Source organism: Hydractinia symbiolongicarpus, chromosome 1, assembly GCF_029227915.1.
Source record: "Hydractinia symbiolongicarpus strain clone_291-10 chromosome 1, HSymV2.1, whole genome shotgun sequence".
Classification (NCBI taxonomy): Eukaryota; Metazoa; Cnidaria; class Hydrozoa; order Anthoathecata; family Hydractiniidae; genus Hydractinia; species Hydractinia symbiolongicarpus.
This window is the reverse complement of record NC_079875.1, coordinates 19,222,398-19,249,360: the sequence shown is the minus strand read 5'-3', so window position 1 is coordinate 19,249,360 and position 26,963 is coordinate 19,222,398. Positions and strand designations below refer to the sequence as shown.

General features: G+C 33.9%; 1 protein-coding gene across 4 annotated transcripts; it reads left to right on the top strand.

Moving 5' to 3' along the window:
• The first annotated feature begins 4,301 nt into the window (after positions 1-4,301).
• On the top strand, positions 4,302-24,602 carry LOC130645273 (uncharacterized). Of its 4 annotated transcripts, none has more exons than XM_057451232.1 (13): positions 4,302-4,433; positions 15,646-15,796; positions 16,652-16,779; positions 17,421-17,648; positions 18,041-18,212; positions 18,922-19,029; positions 19,124-19,285; positions 19,703-19,840; positions 19,988-20,190; positions 20,431-20,572; positions 22,756-22,901; positions 23,069-23,189; positions 23,711-24,602. In XM_057451232.1, the coding sequence occupies exons 2-13, from the start codon at positions 15,697-15,699 to the stop codon at positions 24,013-24,015; spliced, it is 1,953 nt and encodes a 650-aa protein (XP_057307215.1). In that variant the 5' UTR covers positions 4,302-4,433; positions 15,646-15,696; the 3' UTR covers positions 24,016-24,602. The 4 variants fall into 4 exon arrangements, with proteins under 4 accessions (XP_057307215.1, XP_057307207.1, XP_057307197.1 ...); XM_057451224.1 differs by having other exon boundaries at positions 4,304-4,433; positions 15,654-15,796; XM_057451214.1 differs by lacking the exon at positions 4,302-4,433 and adding an exon at positions 10,042-10,485 and having other exon boundaries at positions 11,575-15,796.
• The last annotated feature ends 2,361 nt before the right edge of the window (positions 24,603-26,963 follow it).

The window sequence follows — 26,963 nt, the reverse complement described above, 5'->3', positions numbered from 1 at the left end:
GCAGTTTGTTCATTTTTCAGTTTTTCGATGTTAAAAAGTTTAGTTGATGTAATATTCTGGAATTTATTCCATTTAATTTTACCAGTTGCGATGACTGGTTTATGAACTGATTTCGTTTTAAAGGTGTTGTATGATCTGGAGTCGAAAGTTGTTGTATTTTTGCAGTTCTTTATAAATATGTATCGATTTGATTTCTGTATGGACTTTTGCGATTATTTTGAGCGTTTACAGGTGATTCCCATGTGGTGCGATGACTTGGTTTGTGTTTGAAACATATGTTAGTGATTTTCAAATTATTTAGTTTACAGAATTCAAGTAGTATTTCTCCATTCTTGTTTATCGGGCTTTTAGCATAATCTCCAATAATGTTTTTGTTGTTGTCGTTTACTTGTGTTTTTGTTTTTGCATTAAAGTCGCCTAAGATTACTAATGCTTGTCGTTTAGATGGAAGTTTAATGACATCGTAAAATTTGGTTGTTTCATCAGGTTTTTTCATTGTTGTTTCTAGCGTCCGAGCATAAGAGCTAATATAGATACATGTAACGTTGTTAGCATTTTTCATTGTTAACATGCAAATTCTATCTGAGATTGGTTTAAAGACGACGTTAATGTTTGGTTTAACAATGATTCCAGTCCCATTTCGTTGAAATCAAATTGATGATCTGGTTACCTTTATTATGGGTTTCTTGTACCATCATAATTGATAGATCATGTTGTAAGAAGTCGTCTGCGATCTGCATTTGTTTTATTTTGCTATTTAGACCTTGACAGTTGAATGATCCTGTTCGTTTAGTTTTCATTTTCGATAATTGTAAATATGGTAGAGATTCCAGTTGTTGAATCCAAGAGTTGCTACTTCTTGTTGTTCGCTTTTTATAGTTGCAATAAAATTCCGTTACGGAAAAGTGTCTGGGACCAATTTAGGTAAGTTTCCCGAATGAATTTTTCGGAATGAACGGGTTGATGACGTCATCAAAACACCTTTAAACGCCAATATCTCTGCAAACGTTTGTCACAGATACACGATCCTATACATTTTCTTGATCAGCGTTTCAAGACCTATACGATGAAGGTAACAGGTAAACAAATTTCTTAAAAATATTTTTGTGTGTTTTCGCAGGTCTTTGCTGACGTCAGCAAAGTTTTTAAACCCTATATCTTATTAACCGTTCATCAAAAGCACATCATCAAATGCATTTTCTTGCTCAGCAGTTTGAACTCTACACAATAGAAGCAACGTGAAAACAAAGTTCTAATTTTTTTGGTGGATGGGTTGCTGACGTCATCAAAATTCAAATGACGCTTTTTTTTTCATTTTTATCCTGCCTCAGTGAACTTTTTCACGGGTTTTATCGACTAGTAACCATATGTTTTTAGCTTGCTTTTGATATTTGTCAACATTCAACATACTCAATCATTTTGATAGCCCTTTTCGGTGATTCTGCGCCATAAACACATAAATTTCACCTGCGATTACGTTAAAATAAAAAGACCCTGGGTTGAAATTGGTATTTCATTCCAAATCAAAAAACAATTGCCAGTTTATCAGAAATACTCACACCTACATGGTACTATCAAAACCATTGTTTGAGGGTGTTTTATAAGTATTTAGTATTTTTTGTTTTACCCACCTTTGTTTCGTTTGAAGTGACAATTTGACCTCATCCCAAGTATGTATGATAAATTCTCACATTTGATCGCTGGTGAACAAATACCTTTTTACTAGGCACGAGGTTGACTAGGTATTCTGCTTTGTTCTATGTGATATAAACTCTTATCCATGTATATATTTCGTAGTATTTCCACTTTTAAAAAAAAATGTTTTTTAGAATGCGTGTTTATTAAAATCAATCTCAACACTCTCTCAGGTTTAAGTGGCGTCCATGGGTCTATTAAGTCAAAGGCCACATGTAACATCGTTCTGAGCGCATGTTGTCTCTTTTTTTCATCTCAGGACAGCAAAACGATGTTCGTATCGCCATCCCTGGATCAGAAAAGATACAGGATGCCCTGGGAACGAGGTTGGGGAAACATGTTGATCTTTAGCCTAATTATTAAAACCCGGGTCCCCAGCGCTCTTCCGATGTCCCTATCAAAAAATAAAAACAGCGGTTATAACGTCATTAAGAACTCTGAACACGGAAATTCTCTAAAGGACCTGAGGACTAAGTTCGTTAAGAGACTGAAATGCTTGGGCAGTTAAGCAGCGTAAGGTGCTTACATGCAGCTTATACATACATTCTAATTAAAATATAAAAAGGGAAAGAGTGTTAAAAATTCTCTGTATTGCGTATTTTGTAACAACGCTGTATCACGAAACTGGAAATGGCTAAAATTATATGCAATGTCATCATGTCATAATTTCGAACATTTTGAAATTTTGACCCGTGTGACCTGTGTGACCAGTGGAATACACCACCCAGGTATTCTTTCAACTGAAAATTATTTACACGTATTTTGAAATTTCAAATGCCAAAAGTCACGTAAATTAAGTAAACTTCGTACCCAATCCACTATCTTTCACATACTACATGCTTTTTTATAAGCATATTAAAACTCCAAACTGGTCATTATTCTTATTTCTCTATTGTTTTTAAATCTAAAATTCCATTTTTAAAAAATAAAAAGCGTGTTTTAATACCCTAGTAGAGTGAGACTAAGAGCAGCGGTAGCAGGGCTATTTTTTCTTGCCGTCCTGGGGACGAAGTTAAAACTTACCTTACCGACAGGGCGAGCGCTTAATTAAAGGGTTTACGTTCAGTGGAGGCTTTACGGTATAAGTGACAAGATATTATAATGTTCAAGGTGCTCTTACTTTTTAATTGTTCAGTACAAATCGTTTTCACTTTGTTCTTGTTATTTTGATTATTTGTTATATACTACATTTGTATACATATATACATTTGTTATAGACAGACAGACAGACAGACAGACAGACAGACAGACAGACAGACAGACAGACAGACAGACAGACAGACAGACAGACAGACAGACAGACAGACAGACAGACAGACAGACAGACAGACAGACAGACAGACAGACAGACAGACAGACAGACAGACAGACAGACAGACAGACAGGTAGACAGACAGACAGACAGACAGACAGACAGACAGACAGACAGACAGACAGACAGACAGACAGACAGACAGACAGACAGACAGACAGACAGACAGACAGACAGACAGACAGACAGACAGACAGACAGACAGACAGACAGACAGACAGACAGACGTATACGGGTATTATAATATAGATTTGTTAAGACGTATACGGGTATTATAATATAGATTTGTTATGCTGTCTTGAAAGATGTATTTACCCGTGTTTTTTTCTCCTTAACCCTATTCGGTCCGGGGTTTTTCGAACATACTATGACCGGGGGGGGCGGATTCCGCCCCCCCTCAATAACTTTTCATAGGATTGTTCAAATTGAATCAAACTTGGCACACTTATAGTACGTCATAAAAGGAACAAAATGGCGCCAATAAACTTTTGCTTGCGTCAGCACATTTTGTTGTGACGTCATCAGAAGCTTGAAAATTGTCAAAAATGCCACTATCTGCTTAAAATATAATTACTTTCGTTCTAGAGCGAATTTTTACATTCTGTTTAAAGTTTCTGAAAGCTAAATAAAAGTTATTTAACATATCTTCCGGTTTTTACATGGATCGCATAAAAAATTGCCAAAAATTGCCCGAAAATCCGTTTTTTCCGATTTTCGGGTGAAATCCGACAAAATCGGGAAATCGGATTAGTCACGTGTTCAAATTATTCAAAATGATTCTTCTTGATGAAATAAAGTTGTGTTGCAAGTTTCAAGATCTAAGGATAATTCTAACAGGAGTTATTATATTTTCCCCATTATAAGGATTTCATAGAGATTTTTAGGGGTAGTTTCGAGTAATGGCCAATATCAAAGCCTCTGAAAGGTATGGGACCTAAAAAATTAGCATGCAGGTGTCTAATAGATAAATGTTGAAACTCAGTAAGTATCATAGCCATATAACAAAGCAATCAGGAGTTATTAAAAAAAAACCGTCAGGGGGGGCGGAATCCGCCCCCCCCGGACCGAATAGGGTTAAAATAGACGATAACAGGTTAATCTTTTGCAACTCTGTCATATGACTGACAGAAGATCGCACCTGGTATCTTAATCTTGAACATAAAACCTTATTGAAAGCAAAACCTTGCACAAACATATTGCATTTAACGTATCCATCTCGTTTCTAAGGATAACCATCGTGTCTTTTGTGTGTTATACATTAATAGGATTAAATAATGAAAAAACAGCAATGGTGGAGAGTTTGAGTTTTAAGATGATACTTGAACAACATAAAGCATAAGCATTAAGAGTATAAACAAAGTTTTTTGTCAGGAAAATATTTTCAGGAAGTACAAATAATTTTTTTTCAACATTTTAAAGGTTTACGGTAAGTGTGACTTTTTTATAGAATGTACACGATTATTTTTACTAACAGCTGTTAGCTGAGCGCGTGGGGGCGATTAACTGTAAAAATTTTGAAGCGCTGTCCATTGTTCTTTCCTCTAAATTTTTGACGATGTCACACTTAGAGGCTATAATATAAACACTCCAACACGAACTTATTCCCTTAACTTCGCAGTAACTATCACATCGGCCCGTTACGTAGGTTTTCATTTAGCTCTTTTGATAGCTCGTCGTAAAATTTATCACAAAAAATAGCTGGCAACTTAACAACTTCGTTGTGAGGATTTTCTCGACGATCACCGTCGTGATAGAGGGAAAAACTAAAAGCGCTGGGAATAGTTTAGTACCTAAAAAGCAAAGATATTTCGCAAGAAATAATTTTAGCGCGTCGCACTTAATATATAAAATACTGTATAAAATATTCTGATTTTAAATAGTCTGTTTTTAAACAGCATCTGTGAAAATAACATTAGCCAGACTTACTGAGAGTGGTTTTAAAATAGTAGTTTATTTTTTCCAGTAGTTTTGGAAATATGTATAACTTACATTTTACACATTTGTGATTTTAGAATTAGGATACTAATTTGACTTGGTGGGGAAAGTTGGACTTTAAACCTTTCTTGGAATGTTCTTGCTTATTTGGGTCACATTTTAAGCCGCTATCATAGATTATATTTGGTTAAAAAATAATTTAAAATTCCAAAATATAAGCTTGACAAAAAGGATGATATCCTAATTCTTAAATTTTATATTCAGAGAGTTACCATCTTGGTATTTTTCAGGGAACTGAAAATGTCCAGTGATTTTTCTCAGTCAAAAACACATTTTTCAGTGATATCACTGGACATTTTCATTTGCCTGAAAAATACCAAGGTGCTAATTCTCTAAATATAAAATTTAAGAATTACGATATCTGGTTTGTGGTTTCAAGTTTCTATACGCCACGTGATTTGTTCCCTTTCTGATATTCAGGAGTCGTGTGTGTTTTCATTGCTTCCCTCACAACACCAAGCTTTTATTTTTATTTTATTTTTATCTAGTTTTTAATTAAAAACAAAAAAAAATTTCATTGAGAGAATCAATTCACAAAACAGTTACAAAATGGTTACTTACATATTGCCTTGATAAAAAGAAATTTCAATTTCTTTTTATTCTTTCTATTTCTTTCTATTTCTTTCTATTTCTTTCTATTTCTTTCTATTTCTTTCTATTTCTTTCTATTTCTTTAATTTTAATCAGTGAAAACAATGTAAAATTTTTTGGTTTATATTTTTACAAAATCGGCACTATGGAAGAATTTCATGAAGATTATTTATAAGATTTCGGATTACATCCGAGATCTTATTAAAACGGACGGTCTTTTTCTTCCCCTCCTTCTTCTTCTCCTTCTTCTTCTTCGACAGATTTTTTAACCGACCTGGCCCCGCGTCCTAGCTCTACGCCGGTTTTGTGCGTATCTTAATGTTCGTGAAATTGGGAAAGAATGAAGACTGCGTTACAAATTTGATCACACATATTGTTATTTTTTTATTATTTGATGAGCAATGCTAGATACTCCTTCAAATTTTTTATTTTCAGTTATTTTTTGTAATGAGGCGGAATATACTCAACTATGACTTAACCGAGCTCCAGGAGTCAGTCGTTGTTTTTCGAGTGACCGTGTTCAAGCGCGCCATATTGATTATATTCCAGCTTGTTCACCACGCTGCGAAGAGAAGTTATTTTTTTAAAGCAAAGAAAAATATTTGATTGGGTTAGTATAATTATTCAACTGCTTAAATTTCAGTTCTATCAACGTTTAAGATATTCTCTGTATTGTGTCTTGCTAAGCGACTTTCTTAAACCCCTTTCTTTTGCCAGGGGTCTTTTGAATTTCGTTGTGTTTCAGGTGGGGGGCACAAGGTCTTTTCCTTCCTGTCAGTTTGCTCCAAACTGACCAAAGAAAATTACTGATTACTTATTGAATGAAAGAACATATTGAATAAAAATACATGTTGAATAAAAATACATATTAAAACTATATAACTGAAACTTGATAAAAAAAAAGATTGTGGAAGCTTACATTGTTTATACCCTTGTGTTATTTCAGCAGGTTTTTAGATAGATAGATGTGCATGTTTTGCATGGCTAGCCTCACTAATACCGATGGATATACCCTGTCTATTATTTCCAAGAGGGGCCATGGCTTAGATGGGGAGTCCTAGAGTATTTAATGCTCATTTTGAGCTAAGCAAACCTAATTAGGGCCCGTGCTCTACTAGACAACTCCCGGCAACATCCAACGGCCCACATAGTGTGGTGCCATCTCCCCAATTTCCCTCACATGGCGTGGGTTAACACGGGGCTATGATAACATTCACTCGCCCATGTTGAAGCGCTGTCAAGAGGAATCGAAACCCTGTCTCCCGCACAGAGTACGAGAGCTATAAACACTAATCTACGGCGCCACTGTCTGTCACCATAGGCTACAGTTTATATAGCTAGCTAACTACCCTCTCGTTTATATTTTCACAATTTAGTATAATAACTCCCAAGGTGTCTCGTGCAGAGATTAACCCAGGCGATGCTTACAGTATTGTCAAGTCTGTTCAAGGAAATTTTCATTCAGGCAATGAAAAATTTGGCGAAAGTGCTGGTACTCAATGTGTAGCAAATGCCATGCATGCTATCATTTGGTCAACTGTTCGCAAAGCTTCACTCTGGACTGATTGGGATTTAGTCCATATTTTGGATATTTTTTGATCAACTTCCAAACACAATTTCTATAAAGGGCACTCAATTATCTATAACCTTTTTAGAAAATTTACATGGTGAACTAACTTTATTGCAAAATAATTTTTTAAATTTTACAGAATGTAGTGGAATGATGTTTATGATAGGTGGTTTCACAACATCACTTTTATATAACAAGTCCTGCTTTTTTATATTTGACTCCCATAGTCGGGGAAATGATGGTTCATTTACTGCAGATGGTTATTCTGTGTTGAAACAAGGACTCTTGTTTGACGAAGCAAAACAAGTCTTCTCTTTAATATGAGTTACAATCTGTTAAGGTTCATGTAAGTGAAAAACACTTGACTCAGATTTCTGCTTCTATTAAAATAAAAAAGAGGAGAGAAAAATACCAAAATTCAAAGGAGCAAGTTACACAAAGGTTAAGAGAGCAATATGCTACTAACGAAAATATTAAATCTAGAAAACGAAAACAGAGTAAGGAATACTATGCCGCGGAACAGGAGCAAATAAAACTAAAAAGGAAAGAACAATATGCAGTTGAACACGAGCAAATAAAATTAAAAAGGAAAGAACAATATGCAGTTGAACACGAGCAAATAAAATTAAAAAGGAAAGAACAATATGCAGTTGAACACGAGCAAATAAAACTAAAAAGGAAAGAACAATATGCAGTTGAACACGAGCAAATAAAACTAAAAAGAAAAGAACAATATGCAGTTGAACACGAGCAAATAAAATTAAAAAGGAAAGAACAATATGCAGTTGAACACGAGCAAATAAAATTAAAAAGGAAAGAACAATATGCAGTTGAACACGAGCAAATAAAATTAAAAAGGAAAGAACAATATGCAGTTGAACACGAGCAAATAAAACTAAAAAGAAAAGAACAATATGCAGTTGAACACGAGCAAATAAAATTAAAAAGGAAAGAACAATATGCAGTTGAACACGAGCAAATAAAATTAAAAAGGAAAGAACAATATGCAGTTGAACACGAGCAAATAAAATTAAAAAGGAAAGAACAATATGCAGTTGAACACGAGCAAATAAAACTAAAAAGGAAAGAACAATATGCAGTTGAACACGAGCAAATAAAATTAAAAAGGAAAGAACAATATGCAGTTGAACACGAGAAAATAAAATTAAAAAGGAAAGAACAATATGCAGTTGAACACGAGCAAATAAAATTAAAAAGGAAAGAACAATATGCAGTTGAACACGAGCAAATAAAACTAAAAAGGAAAGAACAATATGCAGTTGAACACGAGCAAATAAAATTAAAAAGGAAAGAACAATATGCAGTTGAACACGAGCAAATAAAATTAAAAAGGAAAGAACATTATTCAGTTGAACACGAGCAAATTAAATTAAAAAGGAAAGAACATTATTCAGTTGAACAGTAGCAAATAAAATTAAAAAGAAAATAACATTATTCAGTTGAACACGAGCAAATAAAATTAAAAAGGAATGAACAATATGCAGTTGAACACGAGCAAATAAAACTAAAAAGGAAAGAACAATATGCAGTTGAACACGAGCAAATAAAATTAAAAAGGAAAGAACAATATGCAGTTGAACACGAGCAAATAAAATTAAAAAGGAAAGAACAATATGCAGTTGAACACGAGCAAATTAAATTAAAAAGGAAAGAACATTATTCAGTTGAACAGTAGCAAATAAAATTAAAAAGAAAATAACATTATTCAGTTGAACACGAGCAAATAAAATTAAAAAGGAATGAACAATATGCAGTTGAACACGAGCAAATAAAACTAAAAAGGAAAGAACAATATGCAGTTGAACACGAGCAAATAAAATTAAAAAGGAATGAACAATATGCAGTTGAACACGAGCAAATAAAACTAAAAAGGAAAGAACAATATGCAGTTGAACACGAGCAAATAAAACTAAAAAGGAAAGAACAATATGCAGTTGAACACGAGCAAATAAAATTAAAAAGGAAAGAACAATATGCAGTTGAACACGAGCAAATAAAACTAAAAAGGAAAGAACAATATGCAGTTGAACACGAGCAAATAAAATTAAAAAGGAAAGAACAATATGCAGTTGAACACGAGCAAATAAAACTAAAAAGGAAAGAACAATATGCAGTTGAACACGAGCAAATAAAATCAAAAAGGAATGAACAATATGCAGTTGAACACGAGCAAATAAAATTAAAAAGGAAAGAACAATATGCAGTTGAACACGAGCAAATAAAATTAAAAAGGAAAGAACAATATGCAGTTGAACACGAGCAAATAAAATTAAAAAGGAAAGAACAATATGCAGTTGAACACGAGCAAATAAAATTAAAAAGGAAAGAACAATATGCAGTTGAACACGAGCAAATAAAATTAAAAAGGAAAGAACAATATGCAGTTGAACACGAGCAAATAAAATTAAAAAGAAAAGAACAATATGCAGTTGAACACGAGCAAATAAAACTAAAAAGGAAAGAACAATATGCAGTTGAACACGAGCAAATAAAATTAAAAAGGAAAGAACAATATGCAGTTGAACACGAGCAAATAAAACTAAAAAGGAAAGAACAATATGCAGTTGAACACGAGCAAATAAAATTAAAAAGGAAAGAACAATATGCAGTTGAACACGAGCAAATAAAACTAAAAAGGAAAGAACAATATGCAGTTGAACACGAGCAAATAAAATTAAAAAGAAAAGAACAATATGCAGTTGAACACGAGCAAATAAAACTAAAAAGGAAAGAACAATATGCAGTTGAACACGAGCAAATAAAATTAAAAAGAAAAGAACACTATGCAGTTGAACACGAGCAAATAAAATTAAAAAGGAAAGAACAATATGCAGTTGAACACGAGCAAATAAAATTAAAAAGGAAAGAACAATATGCAGTTGAACACGAGCAAATAAAATTAAAAAGAAAAGAACAATATGCAGTTGAACACGAGCAAATAAAATTAAAAAGAAAGAGCTCTATGAAGATAAACGTGAAATAATTAAAATGAACAAAAAAAAGCAGAACATTCTAAACTCTAAAAACATAAAATTAAAACAGAAAGAGTATTACGAGAGTGAGCATGACAATGTATTGTCAAAAAGGAAAGAAAATTATGCAATAAATAGTGAGAAATTCAAAGAACGATTCTGTAAAGCATTTGATCATAAAAACAGTGAGGTTCAGGAAAGGCGGATACTTAATTTCAAGAAAATGATTAAAGGACCATATTATATTTGTGTTGTATGCAATAGGTGTTTGTACAAACGATCTGTTTCGAAGTTTGATGAATCAAAGTATAATATCACAGATCTAAAAGGTTTCCAATTTTTCCTAGTTTCAAGCTATAATGATAACTGTTATGTCTGAGAAACTTGCCATAAAAAGATAAAAGCTAAGAATCCCCAAATACCATGTCAGGCTGTTTCAAATAAGTTAGAGATTTTTGAATTTCCCTCTGGGTATCCACTATTAAGAAAACTTGAACGAGTTTTGATTGCACAAAGCTTATTGTTTAAAAAAGTTGCAATAATGCCAAAAGGACAATCACCAAAACTAAAAGGGGCAATATGCAATGAACCTGTAGAAAATACAGAAATATATGAGGTGCTCTTCTCAGATCAGCTGACTGCAGCGGGTTAGTGTTAATAAAATTGAAAAGTAAACTAATGCATAAGACCATGTGTACTTTAAACCTGTACGACCACAAATTTTAAAGGATGTTTTACAATATTTAAAAATTAATAATCCTTTTTATCAAAATACTGTCATTGATATGAATACATTACCGACAGAGTTATTACGTTTTACTGAAAATACACAACTGGAAGTAATTGTTAATAAAGGGTCAGAAGATATTATAGATTCTAATGAGCAGGAAGAAGAAAACCCATTAGATTTATTCAGAATGGCTGCAAATGAAACTGTGATGACCTCAAAAATTCCACATGCAATAGATAATGACACACTAGTTGTTGCTACTGGCGAGGGGAAAACACCTTTATCCACCACAAGTGGACTGGTAAATTTGGGTACAATGTTGAACGCTGTTTAAAGCTAAGCCCAATATTTCGACCATTCACCGATATTTATGTGGTAAAAAGAAACCTTTCATCAACGGTTATCAAAAGAACTCAGTTTCCACTGATGCTTTCTTGGGCTTGCACTGTCCTTAAAGTTCAAGGGATAAGTTTACCCAAGGCTGTCATTAGTTTTGATTTATTCAGACAAACTCAATTCAATCCATGCCAAATGTATGTTGCTATGAGTCGTGTCACATCTTTAGCTGGATTGTATTTAACAGGTGAATTTAGGCAAAAGGCAATCAAGGCAGATAAACATGCATCTGATGAATATGAAAGGTTGAGGTTGAAAAGTATATTACCACCATTATTATTTTGACCTTTAGAGAAAAGTTCTTTGGTGATCACTTTGTTGAATGTCAGATCTTTATCGAGACATGCTATTGACATTCAGCATGATGAAGAATTGAAGGAATCGGACATATTATGTCTAACTGAAACCCAGCTGTTACCTGACCATGACATGGCAGAAATAACACGTCAACTTCCTATGTTTGATGTTGCTCCCAATTCTGATGCAGATAAATTTAAAAGCATTGCAGTGTGTTATAGAGGTTGTTTTCCTTTTATTTACCAGAATGATACTCCTGGTTTCTCGTTAGTACAAAGTTCGTTTCCAGAGGAACTTATTTCTGTAGGAGTTTTGTACCGGTTAAATTTTTTATCTTTATCATCTTTTTGTGATGACCTATGTGAGCGTTTGAATGCACAGGACTTGCAGACGTATTAAGTAACTATACTATGGTTGTGCAAGAGCCAACTCATATTGACGGTTCTCTTCTTGATCACGTTTATATTAATAATAATGTATTTGACCATGCAGAAATTGAAACTGTAGTAAAATGCGTTTATTTTTCAGATCATGATGCTGTGAAGATCAGGCTGGCCTGTAAATAAATATAACAAAGAGAAGCAAATTATGAAATGACCACGTGTATCTATTAGCAAGAAATGAAATTAGCAATTAGCGAAGAAAATGAAATAATTTAAAAGTAACTGCAATATATATGTATGTAGATAGCCACAATGATAAGAGCGGGAGGGGGGAGGGAGTTCTTTTTTTGTTTACATGTGCATGTTTTCATTGGAAATTTCTGACTCACAGCGTGTTGTTTAGCTACAGTAATAAAATAAAATAATAAGTTAATAAATTGTTTACAAAAGAACAAAAGAGAGTTTGGATTTCTTATGCAAAACATGTACTTGTTCAATACGTCAATATTTTGAAATATTTATTATTTTGTATTATATCTGTATCTTTTTTATTTTTGTATATATTTATATAATATATAGAAGGAATATTTTTTCATTAATATGATTTTACAATTTTTTTGAAATAAATTATTGGATATACAAATATATCTTGCATTTTATGAGCTTCCATTTATTGTGTAGTACTAAAACTTTTAACTCTAAGAGACAGTATTATTGCGATATTTTCTTTTCCTTCTAAATTAATTTAATGCACTTTTGTTTGTTATTTTATTTATTTTAAGTTTATTTTAAGAGCAGTCGTTATAAATTATGGATTGAAAGTAGAGTTGAGCTGCAGGTTATACCATGTGACAAAATGAAGAATCAACTGAGAAATTAATTTTGTTATATGGTAATTCCTTCAAACCCTATGCTGCTGTGTGGCGCAAGTGTAATGTTATTGATAATGAATGAACTGTGTACATAAACTATTGGATACATAAACTATTAGTTCCGGATATATAATTTTCTCCCCTCAACAACAAATATTCCCTGTGAAATCGAGGCGTTATATCAAAGGAAACCTTGACCAGCTATTGCGGGGAATATTTGTTGTTTTAACTCTGCTGCATTTTTATATGAGAATAACTTTTACTTCATCTTCATTTAACGTGCACACATATTTTCAAAACTACCCAGTCTATCTTGAAGTTTAATTATGTACTTTCGCATTAAATTTGCGCACCTTTTTATGTAATTGATGCGGCAAGGTTTTCGACTAAGACTGATGTGTAATGATTTCTGAGTCGTAATATCAACTTTTAGATGTTTTTGTTATTCTTCCACGTACAATGTCTATGCATTTTCTGAATTTATAGAATATTTTATGGTTATTTCTTTACGGTTTTTTGTATTTTGTGATACAGTGAAATGTTGAAAAATTTGTAGATGTGGTGAAAAAACTTTCTGTTGAAAACAGCGAGGAACTGCATGCTTAACTGGATATGGTGATTAATATGATGGCTAAAAGGAATGTGCATACCACAAGATGTGATAAACAATAAAATGATTTCATGTTTACGGTTTTATTTCCATAATACAATATCAAATTAGTACCATTCACTGAACAAATTCTTCGTATTTTAGTGCACATGTGCAATTTTGGGGAGATCACATTTGGGAAGAAGTACGCTTACTTTACGGTAACAAAAAGCACCATGACATAATTATTTATTCATCTTGTAAAGTTTAACACGATGCTAAACAAGCAGAATTCTTCCATATTGTATTCCGTTCATCATTCGGAGAAGTAAAGCATGGAGCATATATCCCTGCTCGCTTTACGTACCTTTAGTATTCTACAACTGTTGAATCCGCATATAACTTCTACCGGTATAATTTGAATATCATTGTGTTATAAACACACTTCCAGTGCTTTCTTGTTACTTAAGACCGATAACACAGCGGTATACTGTGGAGCCTATTAAAATGTATTACAAATCATTGTTTCACGGCCATCAGCCAGCGATTAATCTACATTAGTTTGCTGCCGCCTAACTGGACAGTATTGACTCCCAACTTGCAACCTATTTCACCAACCTCGAAGAACAAAACGCACATTCTCAAGAACATTGATTGTACGCCATGTTGATACATACAACTGCATAAACTAAACCGGCACGAAAGACATTTTTACGAAAACTCTATTTTCTGATCGTTAATAAATCAACTGTAGTCAATAATTGCTTTTTTATCGTTTGTGCATTGTTACATGGTTAGATATTACAACCACCTGCTTATAAGTGTGTTGACCCGTTCCTTTTGCTCACGAGAACCTTCGCGCGTATTATTTTTCGCGCAAGTTTTGGATAGTCTTTTTTATTATTGTTCTTTTACCGCTTTGGGCTACTTAAACTAATGACTCTCGCTTTGCCCTAAAAGTAACGCGTTGGTTTGTTCTATCCTATATCTCACGCACTACATAAAACTTTTTGCAAGTTCTATATAATACCATGGGATAATACTTATTCATTTGAAGTGACAGTACAACATTGTAAAAGTTTTGTTCTGAAATCTTTTAGCCTACAAGGGCTTTTCATTATTGAACAATTTTGCATGGTTAATTTTCAAAATTTTCATTTAAGCAAGAAAACAAAATACATAAGAAAAAAATACATGATGGTTTTTAAGAACATTCAGACTGAGATTTTGTCAAAAACCTAAAAAAAAGAGAGCCATTTAAAAAAAAGACTTTACTTTTTCTATATATAAAGATTTATGATATGCTCTGTGTTCTGTCAATTCATATTACTTACAAACAAATTTCTACATACACATAGTTTGTCTAACAGATTCATCATAAATCTAATTGGGTTTAAAAATTAAATTAAATTTTAGATTTTTGTGGACTTTTTCTGGCTGCCTTCTTTTTTATGAGGACAAGCTTTTTGAGGTGAGAAGTACACGAATTGGCGTCTCAACAATGTCGGAATGACGTCATGCCGTCTATTAGCCATAACTCGTCATCACTTTGAGATATTAAGATGGTCTCCCCCTCTACTACGAAAAAGAATTAAATTTCTCAATCTTTTTGTTAAATTTACTAACCTTGAAGTAGGAGGTGGCCAGAAATCGCGTTTAAAGTCGGAAGCTTATCGTCGAAAATATATTAGAAATTTCAGGTTCTTTAAAAAAAAAGTGTGCAGTTAAAAATCCAACCTCGTCCCCAGGGTCTTGTGACCCCTAGGCAAAATGCCTTGGAAAGGAGGTGTTAAAAATCCTCTTTTATAGAAATTGTGCGAAACACATTTTATCTTCTTATCGTTTTTATGAAAGTCATCGAGGAAAATTTCAGGAAAGATTTTGAGCAATCTAGACGATGAGCTTTAACTTTAAGTTTTAACTTTCAGGTCCAGGTTAAAGTAAATCTCCCCTATTTGTCTTTTCTGCCGGGGTAAATTTCCCTTTCTATAAGACAATCAGAGTGTATTAAAATAAAGTACAGTCGAACTTAATGGAAGTGAAAGTAATATAGAAAGGATATGATTAGTCAGCTGCAGATGAAATTCAATTAACACCAACCACGTCCCAGGCTTTTTTACGGTGTCATTGTAACATTGATAAAACTAAGTAAGAAGGCTTGTGCCCGAGTTTGTCTTTAATGAAACAAACTGTAGTATTTTTGTCATCTAAAAACCTTTAAGTGTTTTAGAGGGGCAGTAAAGATGGCAGTCGGATTGTGATGTGATAGCAAGATGAGAAGAAACAGTGATTATCAACGATTGTTGATTGAGGATGATGAAGCGGAGAAAAGATCACCAATTACGGCTTTGTTAAAACCATTCTTGAAAAAAGGTAGAAGTACTCTTTAATTACATAAAATATAAAAACTTTCGGAGATAGCTTTAAAAGTTATGTTTTTCAAGTTTTACTGTCATGCATTTTCTGAGTACATGAAATACCTTATAATCAAAAATTGACAAATTTTATTTGGTGACTAAGATTGTTTTGACAATGCAAAGAACCAAAATGTATCAAAAAAAGCAATACAAACGTTGAATATTTGTAGTTTCTCTTTCGAGTTGAAATTTGGTATGAAAAAAAAACAGTCTAGTAAATTATTTGTAACTGCATACGTCTGAAACGAAAGTTTTTACTTTTTTTTACTAAACAATAAAATAACAAAATAGGTCTTTGTTGACCATTAGCACCTCGATGCCAAAGTCAAAAAGAGAGCACTGACCACTGCCACTTACAATTTTAATTTCGTGATTTAAATAGTGGTGAACCAAACATAAAAACCAATCACAACAACAAATAAAAATTTGCGTTGAAAACAACATACTTTTCAGGCTCTTTTTTCGCTTTTTGATATCAATGATAAAAAAGCCTTGGGAACAAGTTTGTGCTTGAAAGACACAAAAACCAAGAAAATTTAAAAAACTTGGCAATTTCTATCAGTTTTCTATCTATTCTATTGTAACTCTGTTTAGACAATAGTAAATATGAAACTGATATATATCTTTTTACGGGGTAATATTAAACGATCACTTTGAATCGATAAATTTGCTCAATGGATAGGTTAATTTCTTTCTGTTTCGTTTTGTTCTGCAAAGTACACTGCTGTAAAGTTTAATACAAGAAGCCTTGAAACTAATTACTAGGACCTAGTTGAGTTTGTTTTAAACAACCAAATTGTTTTCCGTTTAGACACATCGCCTAACAACGATTACGATTTAGAATTAGATCAATACCTTCCTCTCCCGAACGAAGAGGCATCGGATAACGATTTCTTTGTGGAATATGTTTACTTTCCTAAGGAGATTGGAAAAAGACAGGTGCGTAATATAAGGGAGATAAAAGCAACAAAAGGAAACTTAATTAAATTATTTGCAATGTATCGACTTTCTAAAAGCGTTCTGCTATGATGAGACTAGGCAGTCGGGGCGATATTTAGTATCAGCAAAAAAAGTCTAAGTTTGAGGTTGTTGTTGAATTCTTGTTTCCATGTCCTTCATTGAATACAGATGTTAAACGTTCTGGTGACCAGTTTTGTTTTGAAAAGGAAACTACATCACGACTTACCAAGAAAATGACTCAAAATTAAATTTATTCAATGGTGAAAGTATGAGTTGTAAATATTTTAGAAAAATTTAATAATATTGAAAAACAGCGTACTTTTCACAACCCACTTCTGTTGAGGAAAATTACTACCTTTTTGTGAAAAACATTGTTGCATGACATAAATAATTCTAAAATAAAATAACTGCGGTAAGCCTTGCCATCATGCTTATTATTTAAGACTTAATGTGTAAAATTCGAGAAAAAATGTTGATTAATCATGTTTTTATTTTTGATGCACGTGAACTCTAACTTTTGTATTGTGCTAAAAGCTTTTGAGCGTAAGCAACAATTGCTAACTACTTTGATCATTACGCACGAGTATCTACGCCGTCAGGGCGTTTTATTCCCATATTAGGTGCGGTGCAAGGGTGAACTAAATCAACAACGACTAGATCTAACTGCTGCTAAGATAAAACTGAATCTCATGTTTGCAAATCCAGTGACCATTAAAGAAATCTTGCGTATTGAATTACAAGTACACCGAGCAAATTCTGTTCCCAATCATATTAACCTTTTCACTGGATATGCAACTCTCGACAAAGATCGGACAAGATTTTTTCAACAGGAAGCCGGTACGAACGAGGTATAGAGTTTGTTTGTTTGTTCTTGATTATTTGTTTGCATATTTATTCTCTAACTCAATTATACTCGCCGGCACGTCGTTATCTCGAAGATACCAACGTCAAATTCCCTGGGAGAGATACAATACTCTACAAAACCTCAATATCGCTATTTCTACACACTCGCTAAGTAAACCTAACGTTATTGTAACGTACAGTAGCAATATAAACTTTCTTCTTTATTTTTCGGAGGGTGGGAGAGACCTTAAATAGTGAAAGTTTATTGACGTGTGACCGAATTTCTGTAACTTCCGCTCTTTCTCTTAAAAATCACGTGACAACGTGATAACGAGGTTATCTCTCATGCAACAGTTGATTGAAGAATTCATTCTTAACAATATTTCTTCGTTTCTAGATTGTTGTGATTTCTGATCTTGACAGTGTTTATACAGTGGAGGGGAAGAAAGTTTACGAACTTTCAAAAACCACCGCCAAATATAACGAATTTGAAGTGCTCATCCATGTTTATTTTCACAATGGAGCCAAATCATCGTTTGGAACCCAAAAATTCATTGTTGTCGGCAATAGTAAGTTTCATGTGACGTCACACGCCATGTATTAATTTAAAGTTGCAGTAATCTTTAATGCTTTCCAAAACAGTAACATTTTTATAAAAAACCGAGGTTTTTTGTGACAAAAGTTTTGACGAGAACCCCGTCCAGTGATATAAAAAATGGAGCATCGTAGCTGCTATTACGTTTAGCTGTTATTACTTGGAGATATTCCAGTCTGGAATAGCCTGCGTTCCTCCGCAAACTCTGGACTTTATCAACCCTTTGCGACTCAATGCTTAGTTTATGGCTACTTTCTCGCGATTGGTGTTTTTATCTTGAAACCTTTAAGGCACATTCTAAAAGGTTATTATTGTTAACCGTCCAAGTTATAGTTAAGCTGGTGTGACCACGACTTTTTAAAGGTCGTAATACTACGTATAATTTAAAAGCACGTATTATGCTAATATTTGATTTATCTTATTATTTAACAGACACGTGGCGGGTTTTCAAAAAACAGACCCTTTCGGAGAGCTGTGCATGGTAAATAAAATTCAGAAACATGCACAAACCTTGAAGCATTAGGTTTCGATGTGGAAAAATTTTTGTTTCTCAAAACCGTCTCTCTTTGCATTTTAAAAAATGTTTTATTTGCTTTCATGCAATAGCCCATATCTTCCGGTTTGAATGTCGAGCGGCTTCTTGTTCTGTATTATCATGTCATTTAAAAAAAGCTCTTTCTTAGAAGCGGAGCAAACTGGCATTAAGCGTCACGCTTCGTCACCACAAGACGATGTAAATGACAGAACGCTACCACGAAGCAACAAGTATTTTAGGGACCCAAGCTTAACAGGTAAAATATTTGTGGAAATTGAAAGCTTACGGGTTAAAAAAAAATGCTTCTTTACAAATAGTTTATACTTTATATATTCATATTAACTGTTTAGAAAACTTCCCACATGTACAAAAGCTAGTGACGGATATGATTGAGGCAAAACAAGGAAAATTCGATAGAATATACGCCAATACGATCATAAAGTCCGGCAATGGAGACATCGCCTACCATTTTAAGTTGAAAGATCAATTTAGCAATGAAGACTTCGGCGAAGGTTTGCTTTGATCATAAATAGATCTGATTAACATCGTTCCCAGGGCCTCTCCTACAACAGAGTACCTTGTTATAGCTTATGGTTTTGCGATATATATTTGCTGAACAAACTCGTTCCTAGAACCGCCTCTAAGAAAAATGGATCCTTCTGAAATAAAATTTGTTTAGGGATAACCTTATTCCCAGGTATAAATTTATTTTTGTTCACAGGGCTTCTTTTTCGCTTTTCGATATGTGACGAGCACGCAGAAAGACGTCCTGGGGACAAGAATGGCCCAAAACAAATGTTCCATAAAAAATGGGTCAATCTTTAACCTTGCGTTAAGGCTTTTTCTAAGACTGAGGGCAATGGAAGCGAAGGTGAATGATCGTATGAATTGAGTTTATTTTTGTCGTTTTTTTTTATTTATTTGCACAGGGGAAGTGATCGGTTTTACTGTCGACCGTCTTGGTCACGTTGTTATACAAAAGTTAACTTTACACAATGCAAAAGATGTCTTTCTGATGGGCGTGGTGACGAACTCGCAGTATTTAGAATGCAACTTTAAGCAAGAAGGTGGGTGACTTGTGTTGTGACATAATGCTGAAAATATTCCGGTTTTGCAAGCTTTACCTTAACCGATTGGTTAATATTTTAACTGAACGGTTTTTGCTTAATGACACCAGAGTGCCTGTTATTCTTTCCAATAATTTATGTGTTTAGGTAGAACTGCAACGATATGCATGCTGGGATTAGTGAAAGTGAAAGTTGTTGGTTCAGTCTACCAGGGGGAAGGACTCTATGCTTCCCCTGATCTCCCAGGGGCAACCGTGTCTCAACATCACATAGAAAAGAGGCAACAAGAAGAGCACCAACACGCACTGATTGGGCATGCATTTCAGAAAATAGAGTGCGAGGATAATAAAGTTAGTGTCGTTCGTTCGTTCGTTCGTTCGTTCGTTCGTTCGTTCGTTCGTTCGTTCGTTCGTTCGTTCGTTCGTTCGTTCGTTCGTTCGTTCGTTCGTTCGTTCGTTCGTTCGTTCGTTCGTTCGTTCGTTCGTTCGTTCGTTCGTTCGTTCGTTCGTTCGTTCGTTCGTTCGTTCGTTCGTTCGTTCGTTCGTTCATTGCTGTTTTCACTTGTTTGTAAATGTTTCATCAAACCTTAGGAGCACTCCGTACAAGCACTGGTATCAATAGTTGATTGTGCTAGTCATAATTTGATGCAAAGTAAACTGAGCGGATTGGAATCCAGGCTAAAGGTTGATATGTCAAACAAATTTGAAAGAAACAAAAGAAATAGCAGGACACGTGAGTAAAAAATACTAGTAAAAATTTAAATTATCCATGTTTCTTGACACAATAATCAACCGCACATTTCCTTGCTACGTGTAATGTTTCTAATGCATCGTTAGTTTACACCATACATAAAAAGGAAAACAAGAAACCGCGGTTGGTTTGAAATCACGCATCGAAAAAACATTTTATTCTACGTGTTTCGGCCAAGAATAGAAAAATGTTTCGCTAGGATACCAATCTGGATATTAATGAAAGGGTAATTAGCAGTATTTAGTTGCATCAATTCCATGAAATTCTGTATAAGGGGCAGATAAATAAAATTAAATAATTTAAGTTAAACCAAATTGTTCATAAAAATAATTAGAACATGGTGTCAAAGGAGAAAGAAAAAACTAGTGAAGAATAAAGTCAAACTCTAACATGCAGTTTGAATAAGATTTTCAAGGGGCTGTTCATACGGGAAATATTTTCTTGGTTAGTCGGGACGTCAAACTTCTGCGTGCTTTATCATCTCGGACAGGTGCTAGCGCGTGTGAAAAATTCAAATAAAAACATGAACTTTTATATTCTTCAAAAAATTCGAAACTTTATGTTAATACAACATTATCCGGTTAAAACACAACAAGTTATCCGACAAATAAATTCTTAGCTACGTTTCTTAACTACATATCTCTAGCTTTATACAGTTGACTATCTATAACTCAAACCCCCATAACTCGAATCTCTCCTTAACTCGAACGATTTCGCTGGCACGGTGGGAATTTTCTAATAAACTCTCATAAAAAACTATATATTACTCGAACCCCTATAACTCGAATCTCTCCTTAACGTTTTTTGGTCTGTTCGGGTATTTATAATTCGAATGTCGCAACATGTATCTAGAACTTTATATGACACAAGCAGTTTTTTTGCATTGTTTTGGCTCTGTTAACGTAAATAGAGTCTTAACTGATTCGAATGTTTCATATCTACATGTGTGATGGGTCTTAAATGATTTGAATGTCATTTGAACAAAACGCAAACATGATTCTTTGGTGTTTTTACAAGCTCGTGAGCTTGTATTAAAACGCAAATGTGTCCTACAAGAATGGAAATTTTTGCCTCTCTGAGCACCAACACGGGAGTCGTCGTGTGTTCGAATCTCATCTTGGTAACTATTTTTACTTTTTTTTTCTTTTTTCTTTTTTAAAAAGATAAGACAAGTGTTCAAAACACTTGTTTAACTAACTAATAAATAAAGGTGTTTCCACCAAACTTTTTAAAAGTGAATGTAGGCAGAATTAACTGAATTAATGAATTTCGCAAATTTTGGGGTTTGTGGGTTTGTGGTCTTTCTTCTTCCTGTCAGTCGGTTCACCCAAGACGGACCCATCGAAAATTAAAAGTTCGAGGAATTTTCCGTTCAGGAAGGTCTCACAAACCAATTTTGAAAAATAAGTGTGTAACAAATATTATTGCGTATCTGAATAGTAAAATATGTCGTGTCTAACTTCGTAACAAAAATCGCAATTTGATAGACAGCTTTTTGTAAACTTTATTCGCGAGGTTGTTTGCGTATATCATACGTCTTGTTTATTTTTTCAGTCCGTTCTTAGCCTACAAGATCGAGATTTTATCCTGTACAAAGAAAGATTTTGTCCCCATTCCATATAAGGGAGAAAAATCGCGCTTAATTGGCCATTTATACAAAATTTATACAAAAACTTGGAAAAACTCCCAACTCTCTATTACCCGAATCTCTCTATAACTGGAACGGTTTTCGATCCCCCGTGGCTGTTCGAGTTATATCTGTACACATCATAACAAAAATTGGTTTGTTTGTTTGTTTTCCTGTTTGTTTGTTTTTCTGTTTGTTTGTTTTCCTGTTTGTTTGTTTTTCTGAAAAGAAAAATTAAAATAGGGCCATGTTAATAAAAACAGCTAAAGATAAAGATCTTTTTCTTAACTTTATGTCAGGAAGGCACAACAACATCAGCTTTCCGTTTACACGACAAAATAGAAGAGAATTTTTGATCTAGTGACATGAGCAATAACAATGACTCGAATCCAGTGTGATAAAAAACTAAACTGCGTCGCCCCCGCAATTAAAGGGTAAACCGACATATCACACTACTCCGTACGTGTGATTTAATAATTTAACTAATAAAAGTTTGATATTTGTTAAAAGACATTTACCACTTTTTGTTCATTATCAGGCTGCTGTTGCATCACGGGACTAGGGATTTTCATAACTTTACTAGCGATCTTACTATATCAAATCACCGTACCAGGCAGCGCATACAAATTATGGCTTTGCAGAAAAGGCTCCACTGGCACATCAAAATACTGGTATTGGCTTCAGGTAAAAAGTGTTACAATAAATGTTAAAACATGTTGTAAAAGGAATTTGGAAGTGTTTTTCTAATTTTAACCTCTAAATTTAACGATTGCAAAGAGTTAGAAAAAAACATCGCTTATGAGGGTAGACATGCACAGCTTTTTCACTGAAGCATGCCTGATTTTTTTAAGGGCAATGAATTTAAAGGCGTAGAATTCGGCGGATGTGAGGAAGTATGGAAAAGAGCGATTGGTCGTTTTCATAACGCGCCAAAGCAGCAACATTTTCATCAACAACATCAATGTTTGAACGGTAAGTGATCGACGTCAACAGGGTGGTAAGAAGGTCCCTTTAACTTGCTACAACGATCTGGGAACAAGGTTGGTAGGGCTAATATTATGTAAATTGCCTTTTTAAAAGCATCTTTTTCCGATGGGTGCAAAAAGCAGCTTAATTTTGGGACAATTAGTTTCTGCATACGTAAAAATCAAGAAGGCTTGGAAGAGACACGATGAGACATGCATCTACGAATAGGACTTTGAATGTTTTTGCTAAGTTAAAACATTTTGAGTAAAAAATTATGTCTCATCTTATAGGCACTAACACAAACCGATTGGCTTATGTAAGCAAAAAGAGCAATGCTTCGCGTAAAATAAAGATTTCTTTCCGTAATCTGTAAGCTTGTTATTGCGGAAATTCCCACTTTAGACAGCCTCATACCCAGAGCTCTCTCTACCACTTATTCACAGACAAGAAGGCGGCGAAAGATTTGCCTCTTTAGGTAGGATAATGTCATTCAGTTCATCCTGTTAAGTCATTACTTTTCATTTTAGGTACGTTTCATTATTATATAAATCTCGATTCGTGTGCTGGTAAGATCAATCCAGGCGCTCGCTATGTTTTTGCAATTGACCGCGATTGTTCGCGAGTTTGGCAATTTGACGAGAAACTCGGAAGCTGGAAGAGAGATGAGAAAGTTTGTAGTACTCCAAAATGTAACGTTAAATGTTCGTTCACAAGTACCACAGCACCGTCAACAGAGACATGCGATATTGACGAATCCTGTAAAAGGGATACCCTAAACAATACGTCCAAGTCCAAGGTAAAACAAGGCGAAAATAGTTTAAATAAGATGTAAATCATTTTAAAGATGGAAAATTAACATGAGCCTTAATATATGAAAAACAGAGGTACTCGACAATTATAAGACAAGAGGGAGAGTGAAAAAAGGGGCGATCGCCCTTCCCGCCCCTCCTGCCCATCTCCCTCAATAGGAAATATCAATATCCTAAACATTGATGCTTCATACGCAATATATCGTTATATTTTCCTTTGTTTTGATATGGTAGTCCTAAAATTTGATGTGTGTAGTTTAGTCGTTCTAGAAAACTGAAATTTCAAAACTTTCGGCCCGTAGCCAACCATAGTGGGGCGGTTACTTAAGTACATAAAAAGGTTTTATGATCTCCACCTTAACAGGAAAACTTGTGGATACGCCTCTGTAATAGGAAACCTTTAGTCGACTGTTGTTTTTTGTTAGGACAGCGTTTTTACTAGTGTTTTAATGCATTAATAGGAATTCATGTATTTCTTTGTAATTGTATTTTTAATTTTATTATTATTATTATTATTATTTTTTTTGTTATATTTATTTTTTATTTCCTGTTGCATTTCTATAAAATGCACGTAGTCATTCTTTTTCTTTAAAAATGTAAAAAAAGTTTAGGAATTTAGTGTTGGGTCATCCTTAAAACTATCCTTCGCACCAGGCTCGTAGTATCAGGAAACAGAAGTGAAGACGTGGAAGCGTGATTGCAGACTATACAAAATTTGAAGTCATGTAATAAAAAGTTCTCCTACTAAAATATTTATTAAAAATTCCTTCCTTTCTCCCTCTCCCAACCTAAATAACTTCTTTATAAGCGGCTTTTGAAATGTTTCCACCTGCCCAAACTTGTTCCATACACGAACAAGTATTGATACAAACAACCACTGCTGTCATTGGCCGCTTTCACATGTATTTCGGATGGTTTGTCTCCTAATAGAAAACAACTGCTTTTAATAATGTTATGTTGGACAATCACCATGCACAAATCAAGTATACTGTCCCATATAAATTAAAAGGCTTTTCTTTTTAAAACATGAAATAAAAAAGTTATTCTCATCATCAATGGACACGAATTATAGAGTATGCTGGACAACAGAGATGTTCTTCATGTGACCGTGTCTTTTATTCGTTGACCGTGTTTACTCTGTGCACCAGTCGCCTTTACTCAAATGGAAGTAAATCTGAGCTGGAGGCAACTGTGGCAGATACAGTAACCAGAAAATTTGACCTCCGGCGCAGATACTAAATTTCTGTTTTGTATCTTTCTCATGCCCCACGTTGATGATAAATAGCCCATCTTGTTCTTAGGCTGTCATTCTTTTGCTTGATAACCCTGCATTGGCTATTACACACTTTGTACACTTTGCACAAACTGACCATAGAAAACGAAGAAAAGGGAGAAGAATGAAGAAACTTAGAAATAAATTTACCTGTTAAATTTTGAAAGTAAAAAACAGAGAAATGTTTTTTTAAAACACTTGATATTTGAGTTTGCTATACACTTTTATCATATATCACTATAATCATATGGAGTTTTTCTCCCGCCTTATTGGCTAATCTACACGATATATATATTTTTATTTCAATCGAGAAACAAGTGCAATTTTTACTTAGTCTACAATTCCACAGTGCAAAATCTGATATATTTTTCTTTGATTGGTTGAAATAGCGTGTAAAAAGCATTTTTTTCCTGATTAGTTACTACATCGCTGGCAAAGTTATTGTTTTCTTGAAAAACAAGAACTTGTTGATAAATTTGTTCCATAATTTTTTTTCATAAAAAACATGAATTATTAAGAAACAAGAAGCTCGATGGCTTAAAAATTTTCGCCATCAGCATAGATAATAAGTATATAGTGCGAGACTATTCTAAGAGAACAATAAAGTCATCCCAGCGTAAATATCTTTCGTTCTGAGGACGAAATTGATTTGAAGTAGCCCTTTTAGAAGATTTCATAAGCATTGTAGTGGAGAAAGTTTAAGCCTGACTGTGTCATGATCACTGAAATATACATTTTTGACGAGTGTATCGACTTCAAAGGTGTTGAGGACATTCTCATGGACATATGTGTGGTCAATAAGTGAACCGGATATATAATTTGGAGAGGTTACAACTTGTTTATATTCAGTGAGAAAATCAAGGAAATAGTTTCCGTCACTGAATACATTTACATTAAAATCTACGAGTATTGCCAAAATATCTTGAATAAGGTATAATGACTCATTTAGATTAGGAGAATTTTTACGATGTAGAAGTAAAAAACTAACAGCATTCTTTTGAAAGGTTTTCTTCGTTATTTTAAAAAATATTGCACCTGGAATCTTCACAATATCAATCAATTCTATAGTTTCATTATGACCAACTAAAAGACTAGAAAACCTATCCACATTGTTGTTTGGAAATAAAGTAAAGTAGTCTAGTTATGTGTCGTAGTGTGAGTTAAATGGCATCTGGGTTTCTGTCAGGCATAATAAATCACTTTCCATGAGAACGCGGTCGGACTTAATATCATTTTTATGTTTGTTGTAGGATCTTGTATTAAGCAAAGTTACTATAATAGAATTTTCACTAATTACGCCAGTATCTTTTAATGTGGTAAACTTAAAATTTCTTTTTTTGTTACGACATACCCTATATCTCTTCTCAGGAATGTTACTGCTTGCAAAAACTACAACAGGAAATGTTTCGTAACCATATTTCTGGCATTATAATAGCAAGTGCTTCTTGAACTGACATTTCGAGATGATTTCGATACGCATTCTCAATTGATTTCATTTGTACAGATAACGGATCGCCAGTTTCTAATGCTTGTGATGCCGCTTTTTTCATCGCTTCTGAAGATTCGTCTTCAGCTTTAGACAAATAAGCACACATGTAAGAAACTGCTTTATAATAATCAAGAACGCGTTGAATGTCTATGTTAGCTTCCCATGTCATCAAACCTTCAGTAAAATAAGTTTTAATAAAACAAGAATCT